Source organism: Salvelinus alpinus, chromosome 7, assembly GCF_045679555.1.
Source record: "Salvelinus alpinus chromosome 7, SLU_Salpinus.1, whole genome shotgun sequence".
Classification (NCBI taxonomy): Eukaryota; Metazoa; Chordata; class Actinopteri; order Salmoniformes; family Salmonidae; genus Salvelinus; species Salvelinus alpinus.
The window spans coordinates 59,089,999-59,110,774 of record NC_092092.1 but is presented as its reverse complement, the minus strand read 5'-3'; the positions used below and the strand labels follow the sequence as shown (position 1 = coordinate 59,110,774).

The following is a 20,776-nucleotide window of genomic DNA, read 5'->3' as shown; positions in this document are numbered from 1 at the left end:
CTCGCCCTCCTGGCCCTGGGTGTTGAGGGAGAGCTCGTTTGGGTGTGTGTATCACTGTGTATCGCTGCTGTAAACAACTTGACGGTGCAGGGAGGTAATTAAGGCCAGACATTAGACGTTAGACATTAGCACTAATGTCTGTGGGTTGTGACTAATTCACCACACTGCAGGGCTTTCCTCTCTCTCTGTCACTGAGATGCACAATACATGCTGCATGACCACAACACATACTACCTTCCATAGCCCATACACAACACATACTGCCCTCTATAGCCCATACACAACACATACTGCCCTCCATAGCCCATACACAACACATACTGCCCTCTATAGCCCATACACAACACATACTGCCCTCCATAGCCCATACACAACACACACTGCCCTCTATAGCCCATACACAACACATACTGCCCTCCATAGCCCATACACAACACATACTGCCCTCCATAGCCCATACACAACACATACTGCCCTCTATAGCCCATACACAACACATACTGCCCTCCATAGCCCATACACAACACATACTGCCCTCCATAGCCCATACACAACACATACTGCCCTCCATAGCCCATACACAACACATACTGCCTTCCATAGCCCATACACAACACATACTGCCCTCCATAGCCCATACACAACACATACTGCCCTCCATAGCCCATACACAACACATACTGCCCTCCATAGCCCATACACAACACATACTGCCCTCCATAGCCCATACACAACACATACTGCCCTCCATAGCCCATACACAACACATACTGCCCTCCATAGCCCATACACAACACATACTGCCCTCCATAGCCCATACACAACACATACTGCCCTCTATAGCCCATACACAACACATACTGCCCTCTATAGCCCATACACAACACATACTGCCCTCCATAGCCCATACACAACACATACTGCCCTCCATAGCCCATACACAACACATACTGCCCTCTATAGCCCATACACAACACATACTGCCCTCCATAGCCCATACACAACACATACTGCCCTCCATAGCCCATACACAACACATACTGCCCTCCATAGCCCATACACAACACATACTGCCCTCTATAGCCCATACACAACACATACTGCCCTCCATAGCCCATACACAACACATACTGCCCTCCATAGCCCATACACAACACATACTGCCCTCCATAGCCCATACACAACACATACTGCCTTCCATAGCCCATACACAACACATACTGCCCTCCATAGCCCATACACAACACATACTGCCCTCCATAGCCCATACACAACACATACTGCCCTCCATAGCCCATACACAACACATACTGCCCTCCATAGCCCATACACAACACATACTGCCCTCCATAGCCCATACACAACACATACTGCCCTCCATAGCCCATACACAACACATACTGCCCTCCATAGCCCATACACAACACATACTGCCCTCTATAGCCCATACACAACACATACTGCCCTCCATAGCCCATACACAACACATACTGCCCTCCATAGCCCATACACAACACATACTGCCCTCCATAGCCCATACACAACACATACTGCCCTCTATAGCCCATACACAACACATACTGCCCTCCATAGCCCATACACAACACATACTGCCCTCCATAGCCCATACACAACACATACTGCCCTCCATAGCCCATACACAACACATACTGCCCTCTATAGCCCATACACAACACATACTGCCCTCCATAGCCCATACACAACACATACTGCCCTCCATAGCCCATACACAACACATACTGCCCTCCATAGCCCATACACAACACATACTGCCCTCCATAGCCCATACACAACACATACTGCCCTCCATAGCCCATACACAACACATACTGGTTTCCTGAACTTCTGCCATAATATCATATTTACAGTGCCTAGCAGGGGTTTACTATTCTCTTTATATTGTCAATTATATGCTTTATCCGTGGAAAATATATTGTAGGGGGCAGTGTAGCCATGCTCTCCAATGAGCCGGTCCCTCCATAAGCTCTAATATATTCTAATTGTTGATAGAATAAATCAACAGGAGCCATACTTGGGGATTGGAGAACACGTCATCAGAATTCAGTATGGTATTCAGTATGGTATTCAGTATGGTATTCAGTATGGTATTCAGTATGGTATTCAGTATGGTATTCAGTATGGAATTCAGTATGGAATTCAGTATGGTATTCCAGTTTGTGGGGAGACACACAGTGTTGGGACTTTGGTGATAACATTGTTGTAGGAGAGAAAATATACTTCCACCCACTCAGTCCTATCTCCACAGTGGTTTAGTAGTCTCTTTATGCTGACTATAAAGGACATGATTGGGACTGTGTTAAACGGGTCAAATAACTCATTTAGTGACCAATGATTAATTCACTCTTGTTGCTAGACTCCAGTGTTTGTCAATTCACTAAAACTTGACCATAGTTGGTGTGAAACTGGACTCAACCTAAATAAATGTGAAACTGGGCTTAACCTGAATCAAATCAGATTGAACCAGAGTCGAACCAGAGTCAAACCAGATTCAAAGCAGGTGTCTATACACTAACTGTCCTCACCCCTCTGACCCTCACACCTTTGTGTACATGACTGTGTCACAGTCAGAACACTTCTTCAGTCATTTACATAAATTATTAGCATTTGTAACAACATTTGCATAGTGGCTGGCACTTTTGCATACGGTCTGTAAAGCTGTTTGATAATTGCAGTCTGTGTGACGTGTGTGTAATGGTGCGGTGCATGCAGTGTGTGTGTGTGTGTGTGTGTGTGTGTGTGTGTGTGTGTGTGTGTGTGTGTGTGTGTGTGTGTGTGTGTGTGTGTGTGTGTGTGTGTGTGTGTGTGTGTGTGTGTGTGTGTGTGTGTGTGTGTGTGTGTGTGTGTGAGAGAGACAGATGGTGGAGAGGACAGACAGGCTCTTTTGAATAATACCAGGGATTAGGGAGCAGTAGAGAAACTACAGTCAGCCAAAGTTACAACAGGTTAGGGAGTTACAGTCGCAATTATACAATGACACTTTTATTTTATTTATTTTTTTATTTAACCTTTATTTAACCAGGTAGGCAAATTGAGAACACGTTCTCATTTACAATTGCGACCTGGCCAAGATAAAGCAAAGCAGTTCGACACATACAACAACACATAGTTACACATGGAGTAAAACAAACATATAGTCAATAATACAGTGAAAAAAAAATAAGTCTATATACAATGTGAGCAAGTGAGGTGAGATAAGGGAGGTGAAGGCAAACAAATATATGTATAAATAAATAAAAATATAAAAGGCCATGGAGGCGAAGTGAGTACAACACAGCAAGTAAAATAAAAACTAAAAAAACACTGGAATGGTTGGTTTGCAGTGGAAGAAAGTGCAAAGTAGAGACAGAAATAATGGGGTGCAAAGGAGCAAAATAAATTAATAAATAAATACAGTAGGTAAAGAGGTAGTTGTTTGGGCTAAATTGTAGATGGGTTATGTACAGGTGCAGTAATCTATGAGCTGCTCTGACAGCTGGTGCTTAAAGCTAGTGAGGGAGATAGGTGTTTCCAGTTTCAGAGATTTTTGTAGTTCGTTCCAGTCATTGGCAGCAGAGAACTGGAAGGAGAGGCGTCCAAAGGAGGAATTGGTTTTGGGGGTGACTAGAGAGATATACCTGCTGGAGCGCGTGCTACAGGTAGGTGCTGCTATGGTGACCAGCGAGCTGAGATAAGGGGGGACTTTACCTAGCAGGGTCTTGTAGATGACCTGGAACCAGTGGGTTTGGCGACGAGTATGAAGCGAGGGCCAGCCAACGAGAGTGTACAGGTCGCAGTGGTGGGTAGTATATGGGGCTTTGGTGACAAAACGGATGGCACTGTGATAGACTGCATCCAATTTATTGAGTAGGGTTTTGGAGGCTATTTTGTAAATGACATCACCGAAGTCGAGGATTGGTAGGATGGTCAGTTTTACAAGGGTATGTTTGGCAGCATGAGTAAAGGATGCTTTGTTGCGGAATAGGAAGCCAATTCTAGATTTGACTTTGGATTGGAGATGTTTGATGTGAGTCTGGAAGGAGAGTTTACAGTCTAACCAGACACCTAGGTATTTGTAGTTGTCCACATATTCTAAGTCAGAGCCGTCCAAAGTAGTGATGTTGGACAGGCGGGCAGGAGCAGGCAGCGATCGGTTGAAGAGCATGCATTTGGTTTTACTTGTATTTAAGAGCAGTTGGAGGCCACGGAAGGAGAGTTGTATGGCATTGAAGCTCGCCTGGAGGGTTGTTAACACAGTGTCAAAAGAAGGGCCAGAAGTATACAGAATAGTGTCGTCTGCGTAGAGGTGGATCAGAGAATCACCAGCAGCAAGAGCGACATCATTGATGTAAACAGAGAAGAGAGTCGGTCCAAGAATTGAACCCTGTGGCACCCCCATAGAGACTGCCAGAGGCCCGGACAACAGACCCTCCGATTTGACACACTGAACTCGATCAGAGAAGTAGTTGGTGAACCAGGCGAGGCAATCATTAGAGAAACCAAGGCTGTCGAGTCTGCCAATGAGGATGTGGTGATTGACAGAGTCAAAAGCCTTGGCCAGGTCAATGAATACGGCTGCACAGTATTGTTTCCTATCGATGGCGGTTACGATATCGTTTATGACCTTGAGCGTGGCTGAGGTGCACCCATGACCAGCTCTGAAACCAGATTGCATAGCGGAGAAGGTGTGGTGGGATTCGAAATGGTCGGTAATCTGTTTGTTGACTTGGCTTTCGAAGACCTTAGAAAGGCAGGGTAGGATAGATATAGGTCTGTAGCAGTTAGGGTCAAGGGTGTCCCCCCCTTTGAAGAGGGGGATAACCGCAGCTGCTTTCCAATCTTTGGGGATCTCAGACGACACGAAAGAGAGGTTGAAGAGGCTAGTAATAGGGGTGGCAACAATTTCAGCAGATAGTTTTAGAAAGAAAGGGTCCAGATTATCTAGCCCGGCTGATTTGTAAGGGTCCAGATTTTGCAGCTCATTTAGAACATCAGCTGACTGTATTTGGGAGAAAGAGAAATGGGGAAGGCTTGGGCGAGTAGCAGAGGGGAGGGCAGTGCTGTTGTCCGGGGTAGGGGTAGCCAGGTGGAAAGCATGGCCAGCCGTAGAAAAATGCTTATTGAAATTCTCAATTATAGTGGATTTGTCGGTGGTGACAGTGTTTCCTATCTTCAGAGCGGTTGGAAGCTGGGAGGAGGTGTTCTTATTCTCCATGGACTTTACGGTGTCCCAGAACTTTTTTGAATTTGTGTTGCAGGAAGCAAATTTCTGCTTGAAAAAGCTAGCCTTGGCTGTTCTAACTGCCTGTGTATATTGGTTTCTGGCTTCCCTGAAAAGTTGCATATCACGGGGGCTGTTCGATGCTAATGCAGAACGCCATAGGATGTTTTTCTGTTGGTTAAGGGCAGTCAGGTCAGGAGAGAACCAAGGGCTATATCTGTTCCTGGTTCTAAATTTCTTGAATGGGGCATGCTTATTCAAGATGGTGAGGAAGGCATTTAAAAAAAATGACCAGGCATCCTCTACTGACGGGATGAGATCAATATCCTTCCAGGATACCCCGGCCAGGTCGATTAGAAAGGCCTGCTCGCTGAAGTGTTTCAGGGAGCGTTTGACAGTGATGAGTGGAGGTCGTTTGACCGCTGACCCATTACGGATGCAGGCAATGAGGCAGTGATCGCTGAGATCTTGGTTGAAAACAGCAGAGGTGTATTTGGAGGGCAAGTTTGTTAGGATGATATCTATGAGGGTACCCGTGTTTACGGAATTGGGGTGGTACCTGGTAGGTTCATTGATAATTTGTGTGAGATTGAGGGCATCAAGCTTAGATTGTAGGGTGGCTGGGGTGTTGAGCATGTTCAAATTTAGGTCGCCTAGCAGCACGAGCTCTGAAGATAGATGGGGGGCAATCAGTTCACATATAGTGTCCAGAGCACAGCTGGGGGCAGAGGGTGGTCTATAGCAGGCGGCAACGGTGAGAGACTTGTTTTTAGAGAGGTGGATTTTTAAAAGTAGAAGTTCAAATTGTTTGGGAACAGACCTGGATAGTATAACAGAACTCTGCAGGCAGTCTTTGCAGTAGATTGCAACACCGCCCCCTTTGGCCGTTCTATCTTGTCTGAAAATCTTGTAATTGGGGATGAAAATGTCTGAATTTTTGGTGGTCTTTCTAAGCCAGGATTCAGACACGGCTAAAACATCCGGGTTGGCAGAGTGTGCTAAAGCAGTGAACAAAACAAACTTAGGGAGGAGGCTTCTAATGTTAACATGCATGAAGCCAAGGCTATTACGGTTACAGAAGTCATCAAAAGAGAGCGCCTGGGGAATAGGAGTGGAGCCAGGTACTGCAGGGCCTGGATTCACCTCTACATCACCAGAGGAACAGAGGAGGAGTAGGATAAGGGTACGGCTAAAAGCTATGAGAATTGGTCGCCTAGAGCTACTAGAGCAGAGAGTAAAAGGAAGTTTCTGGGGGCGATAAAATAGTTTAAAGGAATAATGTACAGACAAAGGTATGGTGGGATGTGAATACAGTGGAGGTAAACCTAGGTATTGAGTGATGATGAGAGAGATATTGTCTCTAGAAACATCATTGAAACCAGGTGATGTCATCGCATATGTGGGTGGTGGAACTGAGAGGTTGGATATGGTATAGAGAGCAGGGCTAGAATCTCTACAGTGAAATAAGCCAATAAACACTAACCAGAACAGCAATGGACAAGGCATATTTACATTAAGGAGAGGCATGCTAATCGAGTGATCAATAAGGGTCCAGTGAGTAGAGGTTGGTTGGGGTCGTGGCGATCCAGACAGCTGGCCGGGTATATGGCTATCGGTAGCAGCATAGGATGGAGGTCTGTTTGTAGATACCTCGTGCGTTTCCGTCGGTAGGTTAGTGGGGTTCCGTGTAGTGGGGTTCCGTGTGGTAGAGGGGATCAATCCAAATTGGCAAAATAGATATAGTGACCCAAGGAAAAAAATAAAATAAATAAATAATAATAATAATAATAGTTGTCCGATATACTTGTTCAGATAGCAGCCGATAAGACAGCTAACGATTAGCGGGCCTCAGATGAGCGTTCAGGTAACGTCGGGACGGAGGTGCCAGTTGGATAAATCCCTCGGGCAGATAACGTCGGCAGTCAGTCGCGGCAGTCAGTCGTGAAGGCCCGGTGGGGTTCCGTATCTGCAGCAGCAACAAAAGAAACGGGTCCGGATGGTGATGGAACTCCTCAGCTGGCTAGCTCCAGAATGATTTGAGTTTGCTCCGGGGTCGACGTAAGCCAATAGTCACACGGTTTGCAGCTAGCTAGCTGCGAAATCAAGGTGCAAGTGTCCAGAGCCTTTTATGGTTATGGTAACCGTTGACTACCTCCTCCTGGTCTCCTCAATTCATTCCACCTGCACCTCTCCACACTTCCCTCCATCCTAATCACCACATCCTACTAACTCCTACTCTTACCCCTTGCCATTCACCCCAACTTCCCCCAAATCCTCCCACTCTTCTCCAGTCATACCACTCCTACCTCAGGGGACCTCTCCCCTTCTCCTTCTCCTTGCCCCAGAGCCTCCATTCCCCCCTGGGCCTCCACTCCTCTCCCTTCTACCCCCCTGGTTCCTCCCTGGTTCCTACAGCCCGGCCCTAACCATTAAAGCAGCAGGGGAGCTTAGTGAGACCTCCAATACCTGAATGCCTCTCAATTCAATGGAAGGGCTTCATTGGCATGGGAAACATATGTTAACATTGCCAAAGCCAGTGAAGTAGATCATATACATAAGTGAAATAGATCATTCAAATGAACAGTAAACATTACACTCACAGAAGTTCCAAAAGAATGAAGGCATTTCAAATGTCATAATATGTCTATATACAGTGCTGTAGTGATGTGCAAATATGAGTTGTATTTACAATGATGTTTGTTCTTCACTGGTTGCCTTTTTCTTGTGGCAACAGGTCACAAATCTTGCTGCTGTGATAGCACACTGTGGTATTTCACGCAGTAGATATGGGAGTTTATTAAAATTGGGTTTGTTTTCAAATTCTTTGTGGGTCTGTGTAATCTGAGGGAAATATATGTCTCTAATATGGTCATACATTTGGCAGGAGGTTAGGAAGTGCAGCTCAGTTTCCACCTCATTTTGTGGACAGTGTTCTGTTAGGTTCTTATTTTTCAGAGTAAATAACTCACGGACACTAGAGAAGCTTAACCAAGTTTAATTCTTCACAAAGGGTCGATACAGCTGTAATTCAGACAAATACATGTTTCCACCACCACAAGTATATGTTCTCCACTTCAGGCACTCCTTCTCTCCAGTCCTTACATCTTATGGTTCCACAGGAAGAGGGTAACAGGATAATAAACCATAATTTCTCCCTTCAGGGGATCTGACTGACCTCAACCCCTCCTTCGCCTAATCCACAGATGTCCATCCGCTTCCCCTATAGCAATCCTGTGACTTCCTCCCGTCCACCCAACACATTCCAAAGCCATCTGTCTTCTACAGAGAACCATTAACTTCTGATGTAAAAACCAGTCTCTTACACTCCTTTAAATACTATGCTTCTGCGTCTGATCTATCATATCTCTAATATATCAATGTTCAAAGTTTACCCCGAATCCAACAGTTCACATAGCCTGTCTTCTCTTGAGAGCCAGGACTATGCTCACTGAGTCTGTACATAGTCAACGCTTTCCTTAAGTTTGGGTCAGTCACAGTGGTCAGGTATTCTGCCACTGTGTACTCTCTGTTTAGGGCCAAATAGCATTCTAGTTTGCTCAGTTTTTTGTATTAATTATTTTGAACGTGTCAAATAATTCTTTTTTTGTCTTCTTATGATTTGTTTGGGTATAATTGTGTTGCTGTCCTGGGGCTATGTGGGGTCTGTTTGTGTTTGTGAACAGAGCCCCAGGACCAGCTTGCTTAGGGGACTCTTCCCCAGGTTCATCTCTCTGTATGTGATGGCTTTGTTATGGAAGTTTTGGGAATCGTTTCCTTTTAGGTGGTTGTAGAATTTAACGTCTCTTTTCTGGATTTTGAAAATTAGCGGGTATCGGCCTAATTCTGCTCTGCATGCATTATTTGGTGTTTTACGTTGTACACTGAGGATATTTTTGCAGAATACTGCATGCAGAGTCTCAATTTGGTGTTTGTCCCCTTTAGTGAATTCTTGGTTGGTGAGCGGACCCCAGATCTCACAACCATAAAAGGCAATGGGTTCTATAACTGATTCAAGTATTTTTAGCCAGATCCTAATTGGTATGTCTAATTTTACGTTCCTTTTGATGGCATAGAAGGCCCTTCTTGCCTTGTCTCTCAGCTCATTCACAGATTTGTGGAAGTTACCTGTGGCTCTGAGGTATGTATAATTTTTTTGTGTGCTCTAGGGCAACGGTGTCTAGATGGAATTTGTATTTGTGGTCCTGGCGACTGGACCTTTTTTGGAACACCATTATTTTTGTCTTGCCTGTCTCTCTCTCTCTCTCTGATCTCTGGTGGTCACAGCTAACTGATCCTTAATGATAGTGACTGACTGGGGAGGGGTAAAACCCCTCTCTCTAACCGAAGGGTGTTATCTCACTCAAATAGGATCGGTGTGACACCGGTAAAATGATTGTGCTTCAGTCAGGTGTATCGGTAAACTTTAATGGGGTTTCACATCTGTGTCGCCTCAACACTTTACCAAATGAAATGGAGGTTTGTGTGTGTGTGTGTGTGTGTGTGTGTGTGTGTGTGTGTGTGTGTGTGTGTGTGTGTGTGTGTGTGTGTGTGTGTGTGTGTGTGTGTGTGTGTGTGTGTGTGTGTGTGTGTGTGTGTGTGTGTGTGTGTGTGTGGATTGGCCTCCTGCTGTGAGGAGATGTGGTGGAACCACCAGTAGTAATGTCTCAGTACACCCTGTTTGAACCAGGGAGCAGCTGTTTCTCTTGCTGCCTATCTCACTAGCTCTCTCTGGTTACTACTAATAGTGTATATCTCTCTGGTTTCTACTAATACTGTCTATCTCTCTGGTTACTACTAATACTGTCTATCTCTCTCGGGTTACTACTAATAGTGTATATCTCTCTGGTTTCTACTAATACTGTCTATCTCTCTGGTTTCTACTAATACTGTCTATCTCTCTGGTTTCTACTAATACTGTCTATCTCTCTCTGGTTACTACTAATACTGTCTATCTCTCTCTGGTTACTACTAATACTGTCTATCTCTCTCTGGTTACTACTAATACTGTCTATCTCTCTCTGGTTACTACTAATACTGTCTATCTCTCTCTGGTTTCTACTAATACTGTATAGCTCTCTCTGGTTACTACTAATAGTGTCTAGCTCTCTCTGGTTACTAATAATACTGCCTAGCTCTCTCTGGTTTCTACTAATAGTGTCTAGCTCTGGTTTCTACTAACACTGTCTAGCTCTCTCTGGTCTCTATTCATATTGTCTAACTCTCTCTGGTCTCTACTAATACTGACTAGTTCTCTATGGTTTCTACTAATACTGACTAACTCTCTCTGGTCTCTACTGATACTGTCTAACTCTCTCTGGTTTCTACTAATACTGACTAGCTCTCTATGGTTTCTACTAATACTGACTAACTCTCGCTGGTTTCTACTAATACTGTCTAGCTCTCTCTGGTTTCTACTAATACTGGCTAGCGCTCTCTGGTCTCTACTAATACTGTCTAGCTCTCTCTGGTCTCTATTAATACTGTCTAGCTATCTCGGGTGTACTAATACTGTCTAGCTCTCTCTGGTCTCTATTAATACTGTCTAGCTATCTCGGTGTACTAATACTGTCTAGCTCTCTCTGGTCTCTATTAATACTGTCTAGCTATCTCGGGTGTACTAATACTGTCTAGCTCTCTCTGGTCTCTATTAATACTGTCTAGCTATCTCGGGTGTACTAATAATGTCTAGCTCTCTCTCTCTCTGTGTCTCTGTTCACTGATAAGTGAAGTGGATCATCAAAGCCAGGATATGTTTGAATTAACCCTCATTCTGTCCTGAATAAGAAAAGCTGACTCCCTCTCTTCTCGTCTGTATAGTAGAGTATATTATGTTTCTTATATAACAGTGGTGAGGAGAGGAGGAGAGACTGCCAAACTGGTACTGCTCATTCCCTCACCTTCTTAGCTTAGCTGCTGTGGAAAATTGGAGAGAGAGAGGGGGTAGGAGAGAGAGAGGGGGTAGGAGAGCGAGGAGGAGTAGGGGGGAGAGAAGGGGTAGGAGAGAGAAGTGGAAAGTAGAGTGATGAAGGGAGATTAAAGGGGAATGGATAGATGGAGGATACAAGAGAAAAAACTGGGGGGAAAGTAGAGAGAGGTAGAGAGGTAGAGAGAGAGGTGGAGAGGTAGAGAGGTGGAGAGGTAGAGAGGTAGAGAGGTAGAGAGGTAGAGAGGTAGAGAGGTAGAGAGGTAGAGAGGTAGAGAGGTAGAGAGGTAGAGAGGTAGAGAGGTAGAGAGGTAGAGAGGTGGAGAGGTGGAGAGGTGGAGAGGGAGAGAGGGAGAGAGGGAGAGAGGGAGAGAGGGAGAGAGGTGGAGAGGTGGAGAGGGAGAGAGGGAGAGAGGTAGAGAGGGAGAGAGGGAGAGAGGGAGAGAGAGAGGTAGAGAGGTAGAGAGGTAGAGAGGTAGAGAGGTAGAGAGGTGGAGAGGTGGAGAGGGGGAGAGGGAGAGAGGGAGAGAGGGAGAGAGGGAGAGAGGTGGAGAGGTGGAGAGGGAGAGAGGTGGAGAGGGAGAGAGGGAGAGAGGTGGAGAGGTGGAGAGGTGGAGAGGTAGAGAGGTAGAGAGGTGGAGAGGGAGAGAGGTAGAGGTAGAGATGGAGAGGTAGAGGTGGAGAGGTAGAGAGGTAGGGGGAGAGAGGTAGAGAGGGGGAGAGGGAGAGAGGTGGAGAGGTGGAGAGGTGGAGAGGTGGAGAGGTGGAGAGGGAGAGAGGGAGAGAGGGAGAGAGGGAGAGAGGTGGAGAGGTGGAGAGGGAGAGAGGGAGAGAGGGAGAGAGGGAGAGAGGTGGAGAGGTGGAGAGGTGGAGAGATGGAGAGGTAGAGAGGTAGAGAGATGGAGAGGTAGAGAGGTAGAGAGGTGGAGAGGTGGAGAGGGAGAGAGGTAGAGGTAGAGATGGAGAGGTAGAGATGGAGAGGTAGAGGTGGAGAGGTAGAGAGGTAGAGAGGGGGAGAGGGAGAGAGGTGGAGAGGGAGAGAGGGAGAGAGGGAGAGGTGGAGAGGGAGAGAGGGAGAGGTGAAGAGGTAGAGGGGGAGAGAGGTAGAGAGGTGGAGAGGTAGAGGTGGAGAGGGAGAGAGGTAGAGGTGGAGAGGTAGAGAGGTGGAGAGAGTGATTCAGTTGCACATACAATAGGTTTAGTGTGTATGTTGGCATGTCAAACAGCAAAGGTGTGATGTGTCATAATGGAGCAGAACGCTAAGCTCTGCCGCTAAAATGAAAGTACACAGAGGCTGATAGAGATGAAGCTTCCACACACACACATACACTGCTCAGGGAATGGAGACACCTTCTGATTGGGGCCAAAGAGCATGCTCTGTGATACAACTTCTGTAGAATTAAGTCTGAGTCACTCTGCTCCCCTGAATATTCAATGTACTAACCGTGTCTTTCCCCAGTATTCATCTGCATTTTCTTTCTTTCTTTCTCCTTCTGTCTCTCCTCCCCCCCTTTCTACCTCCCTCCTATCTCCCATTTGCTTCCCTGGACCTAGAGAAAGGTAAATGGTTTGTGTGCTACATGTGTTGCCTTCTATCGTCAATGTAATCATTGTGTCAAGTCCTCCATTTTACCTGCAGTCACACACCTCTTCAGCTGCCTGGGGAGTGACATGACAGGCAGACAGACAGCCTGGGAGTTAGATCTGCTCTTTAGATAGAACACAGTACTACAGACAGACAGACAGACAGACAGACAGACAGACAGACAGACAGACAGACAGACAGACAGACAGACAGACAGACAGACAGACAGACAGACAGACAGACAGACAGACAGACAGACAGACAGACAGACAGACAGACAGACAGACAGACAGACAGACAGACAGACAGACAGTAAGCTCCTCTCTTTAGACAGAATACAGTACTCAGACTGACAGACAGTAAGCTCCTCTCTTTAGACAGAATACAGTACTCAGACTGACAGACAGTAAGCTCCTCTCTTTAGACAGAATACAGTACTCAGACTGACAGACAGTAAGCTCCTCTCTTTAGACAGAATACAGTACTCAGACTGACAGACAGTAAGCTCCTCTCTTTAGACAGAATACAGTACTCAGACTGACAGACAGTAAGCTCCTCTCTTTAGACAGAATACAGTACTCAGACTGACAGGGAGTAAGCTCCTCTCTTTAGACAGAATACAGTACTCAGACTGACAGGGAGTAAGCTCCTCTCTTTAGACAGAATACAGTACTCAGACTGACAGGGAGTAAGCTCCTCTCTTTAGACAGAATACAGTACTCAGACTGACAGGGAGTAAGCTCCTCTCTTTAGACAGAATACAGTACTCAGACTGACGCTCACTCAGTCACCACACGCTGTTTTTTATCTCAATACTATATCTCTGCTTCTGTTCTCAAAATACTTTAAACTCATATAGACACGAGGCCACCATACTCTGCGACAGAATTATGAAATGTCCTGCAGCTTGTGTGACAGAATGCCTAAATGCACACACACACACACACACACACACACACACACACACACACACACACACACACACACACACACACACACACACACACACACACACACACACACACACACACACACCTCCCCCTTCCGTTCTCTCCGCTGGCCAGGATCAGAGTATTATCGACCCAAAGTGTGTGAGCACACGATTAAGCAGGGAGACAGGGCTGGTAATGGACTCATAAACAGAGAAGCACCACTGTGATAAACGCTGAGTATGTGTGTGTGTGTCACAGCTGCACCTGTGGCTCTGCTCTGCTACCCTGCATGGCCCCTCACCATGGTTCCACTCCCCAGTCCCCTCTCCTTTATCTGACATTCTTCCTTTATCACTCTGTTTTTCTGTCCATGGTTTTCCAGATTCCCTCCCTGCTCCATACTTTGATGATTCTCTGTTGATGGTGTATGTATACAGGTGTTGTATTTCATCCCCATCCACCTCTCTCTCTCTCTCTCTCTCTCTGCCTCTCTCTCCCTCTCTCTGCCTCTCTCTCTCTCTCTCTCTCTCTCTCTCTCTCTCTCTCTCTCTCTCTCTGCCTCTCTCTCTCTAACTCTCTCTCCCTCTCTCTGCCTCTATCTCTCTCTGCCTCTCTCTCTCTCTCTCTCTCTCTCTCTCTGTCTCTCTCTCTCTGCCTTTCTCTCTCTCTGCCTCTCTCTCTCTCTCTGCCTCTCTCTGCCTTTCTCTCTCTCTGTCTCTCTCGCTCTCTCTCTGTCTCTCTCGCTCTCTCTCTGCATCTCTCTCTCGCTCTCTCTCTGCATCTCTCTCTCTGCCTCTCTCTCTCTGCCTCTGTCTCTCTGCCTTTCTCTCTCTCTCTCTGCCTCTTTCTCTCTGCCTCTCTCTCTCTGCTTCTCTCGCTCTCTCTCTGCCTCCTCTTTCTCTCTCTCTCTCTCTCTGGGAGTCACTGCCTCCTCTCTGGCATGTGGCAACTGTCTGATGTTCTCAGCATGGCATTTCCTGTGTGCGTGTGCGCGCGCGCGTGTGTGTGTGTGTGTGTGTGTGTGTGTGTGTGTGTGTGTGTGTGTGTGTGTGTGTGTGTGTGTGTGTGTGCGTGTGTGCACGCCATGTGTGCACCCTAGAGAAGACACAGTTATCTTCCTGAGGCAGTGAATGATAATCCAGTATGATAATAACTGTGCACTAAGGATAAGGAAGCACTCATCATCGCTCATCTATGGAAACACAAGTGAACAAAGTACCTTCTATTTATAGTTCAACCATACATTACATGTCAGGGTATATATATTGGCCTTTTACTAATTCAGAGAAGAGATTTCCTACTAGTGGAAGCCTCTGTATTCTACCCCATGCCTTTCAAAAAAATGATTCAATGGTCAAATATACAGGCACTAATTGACTGAATTATCTGCCATATACATACATGTAAATTTGATATACTGTCGATATTCATGTCATATGATATCTTCTGTGCGTCCTATAGGGACTTTGCCTATGTGGCGAGAGACAAAACCACGCGGGTGTTGAAATGTCATGTGTTTCGATGTGATACCCCTGCAGAAGCCATAGCAACGAGTCTCCACGAAATCTGTTCCAAGGTGAGTGGGCCTGCCGTTTCAGACAGAGACGAAGGAGACTCAGACAGACACGCTCATATAAATGTCCTGCCTTGTCACAGAAGTCTATCTTCACAGTGAAACGTTACTGAAGTTGAGTTTCCCTACTCAAGTCGAAGAAATAGAAGGAAGCATTGTAATCCTGCTTACAGTATGTGTACCCCGAGCAACACCACTCTCTGGCCCAGGGCAGTTGGCAGTTTTTAATGTGGGGTGTTAATCCTCTCAGGGTTAGGGAGGTGCTAGCTCTGTGTGTAACTGAGTCAGAATGTCCTGTTCCTTTACCATACTCTAAAACAATCCCCTGACTACTGTTTCAGACATTGACAACTCAGGCAGGGTCTGTAGGGTTGAGACCATACATGACCTTGAGAAGAACACTTGACTCAACAAAATAAAGAATATTAGCCTGGCGAGGATGATCTACAGTTCGATCAAGAGATGGTGACCTACTTTGAAAAGAGTCACCATGTCTTTTCTCAGTGTTTCTCAGCTCTTAATCAATCATTTGTTGGTTTAGCAGTCCCAGACAGAATTAAAAGAATCATCCGGGCCCCAAACAAAGTGACTCATTTGCGGGTGTGCATCAGTAAATCAGTGTCTCACTCCACGTTGTCTATTTAAACACAGTTCCTACTGCAGAGGGGAAACGTACTGACCTCGGACTCTGCTGTCGTGCAGTGCAACGAGTGTGTGTATTTGAGCGTGTGTGTGTTCCCCTGTGAGCAGAGTTGCAGACTCACCGTAGACTTTGATTAATGACACCTACAATGAATCAACTATTTCGAACAGGGAGTGCGCCACATTGCAGTGCCCTCCGCGTTATTGTTAAGGAGGGATGCTGCCCTACATCAGTAAGACAGGAGGAAGAGATGGAGAAGAGAAAATGGAGTGATATATTTATTTTAAATATTTCTACATTTTAGTTCAAAAAACACATAATGACTTGTTCTTCTTAGTTTGAAGTTTAAACACTTTGAAGGTTCTTTGTTTAACTTTACCCCTTTATCCCCCCTGTTTTTAACCCCTCTCTTCCCCTGTCTCTGACTCTCCCTCTCCCTCCTCCTATTTTGTCCTCTCTCTCTCCTCCACTCGTCTACTCCTCCAGATTATGGCTGAGAGGAAGAGTGCCAAAGCTGCTGCCGGCAGCTCATCCCAAACAGGCTCCGATGTTCCTCTCCAGGGTAGGAGTTTGGTGACCCACACACATACAGTAGTACTGATATCTGTTTAGGGAATTGGAGTTGAGTGTTAAAGGGATACTTCAGGATTTTGGCTATTAGACCCTTTAACTACTTCCCCACAGTCAGATGAACTCGTGGATACTATTTTTATGTCTCTGTGTCCAGTATGAAGGAAGTAAGAGGTAGTTTCGCGAGCCAATGCTAACTAGCTTTAGCGCAATGACTGGAAGTCTATGGGTATCTGCTAGCATGCTTTTCAATGACATCCTCAATATACACAAGTATTCATACCCCTTGACCTTTTCCACATTTTGTTACGTTACAGCCTTATTCTAAAATGGATTAAATAGTTTTTTTCCCCTCATCCATCTACACACAATACCCCTTAATGACAAAGCAAAAACAGGTTTGTAGACATTTTTGCCAATTTAAACAAAAAAAACTGTAAATAAGACATTTACATAAGTATTCAGACCCTTTACTCAGTACTTTGTTGAAGCAGCTTTGGCACCGATTACATCCTCGAGTCTTCTTGGGTATGACGCTACAAGCTTTGCACCCCTGTATTTGGAAAGTTTCTCCCATTCTTCTCTGCAGATCCTCTCAACCTCTGTCAGGTTGGATGGGGAGTGTTGCTGCACAGCTATTTTCACGCCTCTCCAGAGATGTTTGATCGGGTTCAAGTCCGAGCTCTGGCTGGGCCACTCAAGGACATTCGGAGACTTGTCCCGAAGCCACTCCTGCGTTGTCTTTTTATATACACTACCGTTCAAAAGTTTGGGGTCACTTAGAAATGTCATTGTTTTTGAAAGAAAAGCTAATTTTTTTCTCCATTAAAATAACATCAAATTGATCAGAAATACAGTGTAGACAGTGTTAATGTTGTAAATGACTATTGTAGCTGGAAACGACAGATATTTTAATGGAATATCTACATAGGCGTACAGAGGCCCATTATCAGCAACCATCACTCCTGTGTTCCAATGGCACGTTGTGTTAGCTAATCCAAGTTTATCATTTTAAAAGGATAATTGATCATTAGAAAACCCTTTGGCAATTATGTTAGCACAGCGGAAAACTGTTGTTCTGATTAAAGAAGCAATAAAACTGGCCTTATTTAGATTATTTGAGTATCTGGAGCATCAGCATTTGTGGGTTCGATTACAGGCTCAAAATACCCAGAAACAAAGGACTTTCTTCTGAAACTCGTCAGTCTATTCTTGTTCTGAGAAATGAAGGCTATTCCATGTGAGAAGTTGCCAAGAAACTGAAGATCTCGTACAACGCTGTGTACTACTCCCTTCACAGAACAGCGCAAACTGGCTCTAAACAGAATAGAAAGAGGAGTTGACGTTGAGACTAGAGTTTCTCAAACTAGACACTCTAATGTACTTGTCCTCTTGCTCAGTTGTGCATCAATGCCCCAGTTCATCAAAGCAACATTCATACAGAAAGAGTTTGTCGAGATCAATGTGTAAGAACTTGACTGGCCTGCACAGAGCCCTGACCTCAAACCCATCGAACACCTTTGGGATGAATTGGAACGCCGACTGCGAGCCAGTTCTAATCGCTCCAACATCAGTGCCCGACCTAATGCTCTTGTGGCTGAATGGAAGCAAGTCCCTGCAGCAATGTTCCACCATCTAGTGGAAAGCCTTCCCAGAAGAGTGGAGGCTGTTCGAGCAGCAAAGGGGGACCAACTCCATATTTAATGCACATGATTTTGGAATGAGATGTTCGACGAGCAGGAGTCCACATACTTTTGGTCATGTAGTGTATCTGCTAGCATAGATACCCATAGACTTCCAGTCATTGCACTAATGCTACTTAGCAGTTGCGCTAGCACTAGACAGTAACTTCCTTCAAACTACACGCAACTCATTGCCAAAATCCCGAAGTATCCCTTTAACGCCCTCTCTATATTTCATGTGTGTTTCACTGCAAATGGAAAAATGCCCCTTATGAATCCAGAACTGGACTGCAAACACGTGTTAATGAAAAAGATAGCCGTGCTGTGTTCACTTCCTGAATTATGCTGACAACAGTACAACGTCTCATAACACAGGACCAAACCTTTCTCACATCGTGGTGTTAATGCTATTCCACATTTTCCATTCCACTACGCCACAACACATATCCATCCTCCTTTTCACGCGAAGTTAATTAATGATAGATAATAATAAAAAACAACTCATCCCATAACTTTGGCTTTGAGGCAGGATCTGCTGACTGCAGTGGAAACACCTTTGTTCTGTGCATAGAATAAAAGTCCTACATTGGCTTTGAGCTCGCAGGAGCAGCTGAGCTCATTAAAAGCCCATTAGTGTTGCGTAGCGAGCCCTGACTCTCAGCAACCCCTATTGAGAGATCAAAGCTCTCATTGGGTGAACATCGCCCACTCGCTAGCACGACCAAACCGTCTGTGCACTCCACTCGCCAGATCCCTCCACCGTCTCTCCCCTCCTTTAATTCCATCCCTCGTTTCTCCTGACCCTCGGGCAGAGTGTAATAGGAAGTGGGCTAACTCCTGTTCTGTCATTTTCCCGGGGTGTTGGTGTTTAAACCATCTGATCCTCTTCTCTGTGTTAGAGGGAGGGAAGCCCTCCTGCCCCTCAGGCCGGCCTGTAAATAGACATTTGTTTTTCAGTCTCTCTGAAGTTCTGCCCACTTGTATGAATAACCATCTTCAGTTTTTTTCTTAATTAGATATATTCTGAAATTCTGAACTGAAATATTCCAGTTTTCACACAAGTATCTGTATTTCTGCATTTTAGACTAATAAGCCTGTTTGGACATTTGTTTGTCTGAGTCTTTGCTCGGATGTGCTTTGTACTGTGTATTCCCTGCCGTGTGTGTGTGTGTGTGTGTGTATCCTTGGTGTCTTATGTGTGTATTCTCCCACAGAGTTTCCCATGCCAAAGACTGAGCTGGTGCAGAAGTTCCATGTACACTACCTGGGGATGACGTCCGTGTCTCGCCCCATAGGTAAGAGAAGTAAGGAAACAACTAACACAGCCGTGCCTAATCACCTGCACCTGTCCCGTTAAACATGCTCCACACTCCCGTACTCATACTGAAGGTAGAAAACGAATTCAGGTTTCACCTCTCTCTCGCTCTCTCTCGCTCTCTCTCGCTCTCTCTCTCTCACTCTCTCTCTCTCGCTCTCTCTACAGGTATGGACATCATCAACGGGGCTATAGAGAGCCTGGTGTCCTCCACAGGGAAAGAGAACTGGACCCCTGTTACTCTGAGTGTAGCAGATGCCACTGTAGCTGTTATCAAGGAGAAGGCACGTAGCATCTTTTCTCCACTTAACTACAGATTATTACTGACTTCACCACAGCATCCATTCAGGATTTTATTTGTTATCCAATAGATTCACCTGTGATCGACACGGACGGAGACTGTTGGTTCCTCCCTCATCATGACAAAAACAATCTCCATTTCTATCTGAGTGTTCTCTAATAATCCCGTCTCTTGCCTTGCCCATTGGTCCCCTGGACAGGAAGAGGAGGAGGAGATACTGGTGGAGGGCCGCGTGCGTTTCCTGTCCTTCATGGGCGTGGGCCGGGACACCCACACTTTCGCCTTCGTCATGGACTCTGGGAACCAGCACTTCCAGTGTCACGTGTTCTGGTGTGACCCCAACGCTGGCAGCGTGTCTGAGGCTGTCCAGGCAGCCTGTGTGGTGAGCTCACACACATGGCTATAGACAGACAGACGCAGACAGACAGACAGACACAGACAGACTTCAACAGACAGGCGCAGACATACTTAGACAGACACAGACAGACACAGACAGACACAGACAGACACAGACAGACACAGACAGACACAGACAGACATAGACAGACAGACAGACAGACAGACACGTCTACATTGTCCACTTATTTTTCACGGTCTATCATTCTATTATATTTTAACAATCTAAACCAGGATGTGGACATGACGGTAGGGTTAGGACTGTGGGTATGGCCAGGGTTAAACCAGGATGTAGACATGATGGTAGGGTTAGGACTGTGGGTATGGCCAGGGTTAAACCAGGATGTGGACATGACGGTAGGGTTAGGACTGTGGGTATGGCCAGGGTTAAACCAGGATATAGACATGATGGTAGGGTTAGGACTGTGGGTATGGCCAGGGTTAAACCAGGATGTGGACATGACGGTAGGGTTAGAACTGTGGGTATGGCCAGGGTTAAACCAGGATGTGGACATGACGGTAGGGTTAGGACTGTGGGTATGGCCAGGGTTAAACCAGGATGTAGACATGATGGTAGGGTTAGGACTGTGGGTATGACCAGGGTTAAATCAGGATGT

The 20,776-nt window shown here is 45.8% G+C and overlaps 1 protein-coding gene across 2 annotated transcripts in view; it reads left to right on the top strand.

The window, feature by feature from the left end:
* The window catches only part of LOC139581357 (amyloid beta precursor protein binding family B member 2-like), a 60,096-nt gene that overhangs the window by 35,533 nt on the left and 3,787 nt on the right, over nucleotides 1-20,776 (top strand). Inside the window, exons 9-13 of one of the 2 annotated variants that reach the window (XM_071411015.1) lie at nucleotides 15,141-15,255; nucleotides 16,382-16,457; nucleotides 19,362-19,442; nucleotides 19,631-19,746; nucleotides 19,963-20,145. In XM_071411015.1, the coding sequence (XP_071267116.1) occupies nucleotides 15,141-15,255; nucleotides 16,382-16,457; nucleotides 19,362-19,442; nucleotides 19,631-19,746; nucleotides 19,963-20,145 (571 nt within the window). Of the gene's footprint in view, nucleotides 1-15,140; nucleotides 15,256-16,381; nucleotides 16,458-19,361; nucleotides 19,452-19,630; nucleotides 19,747-19,962; nucleotides 20,146-20,776 lie in introns of both variants that reach the window. The other variant, XM_071411014.1, reaches the window with a different exon arrangement.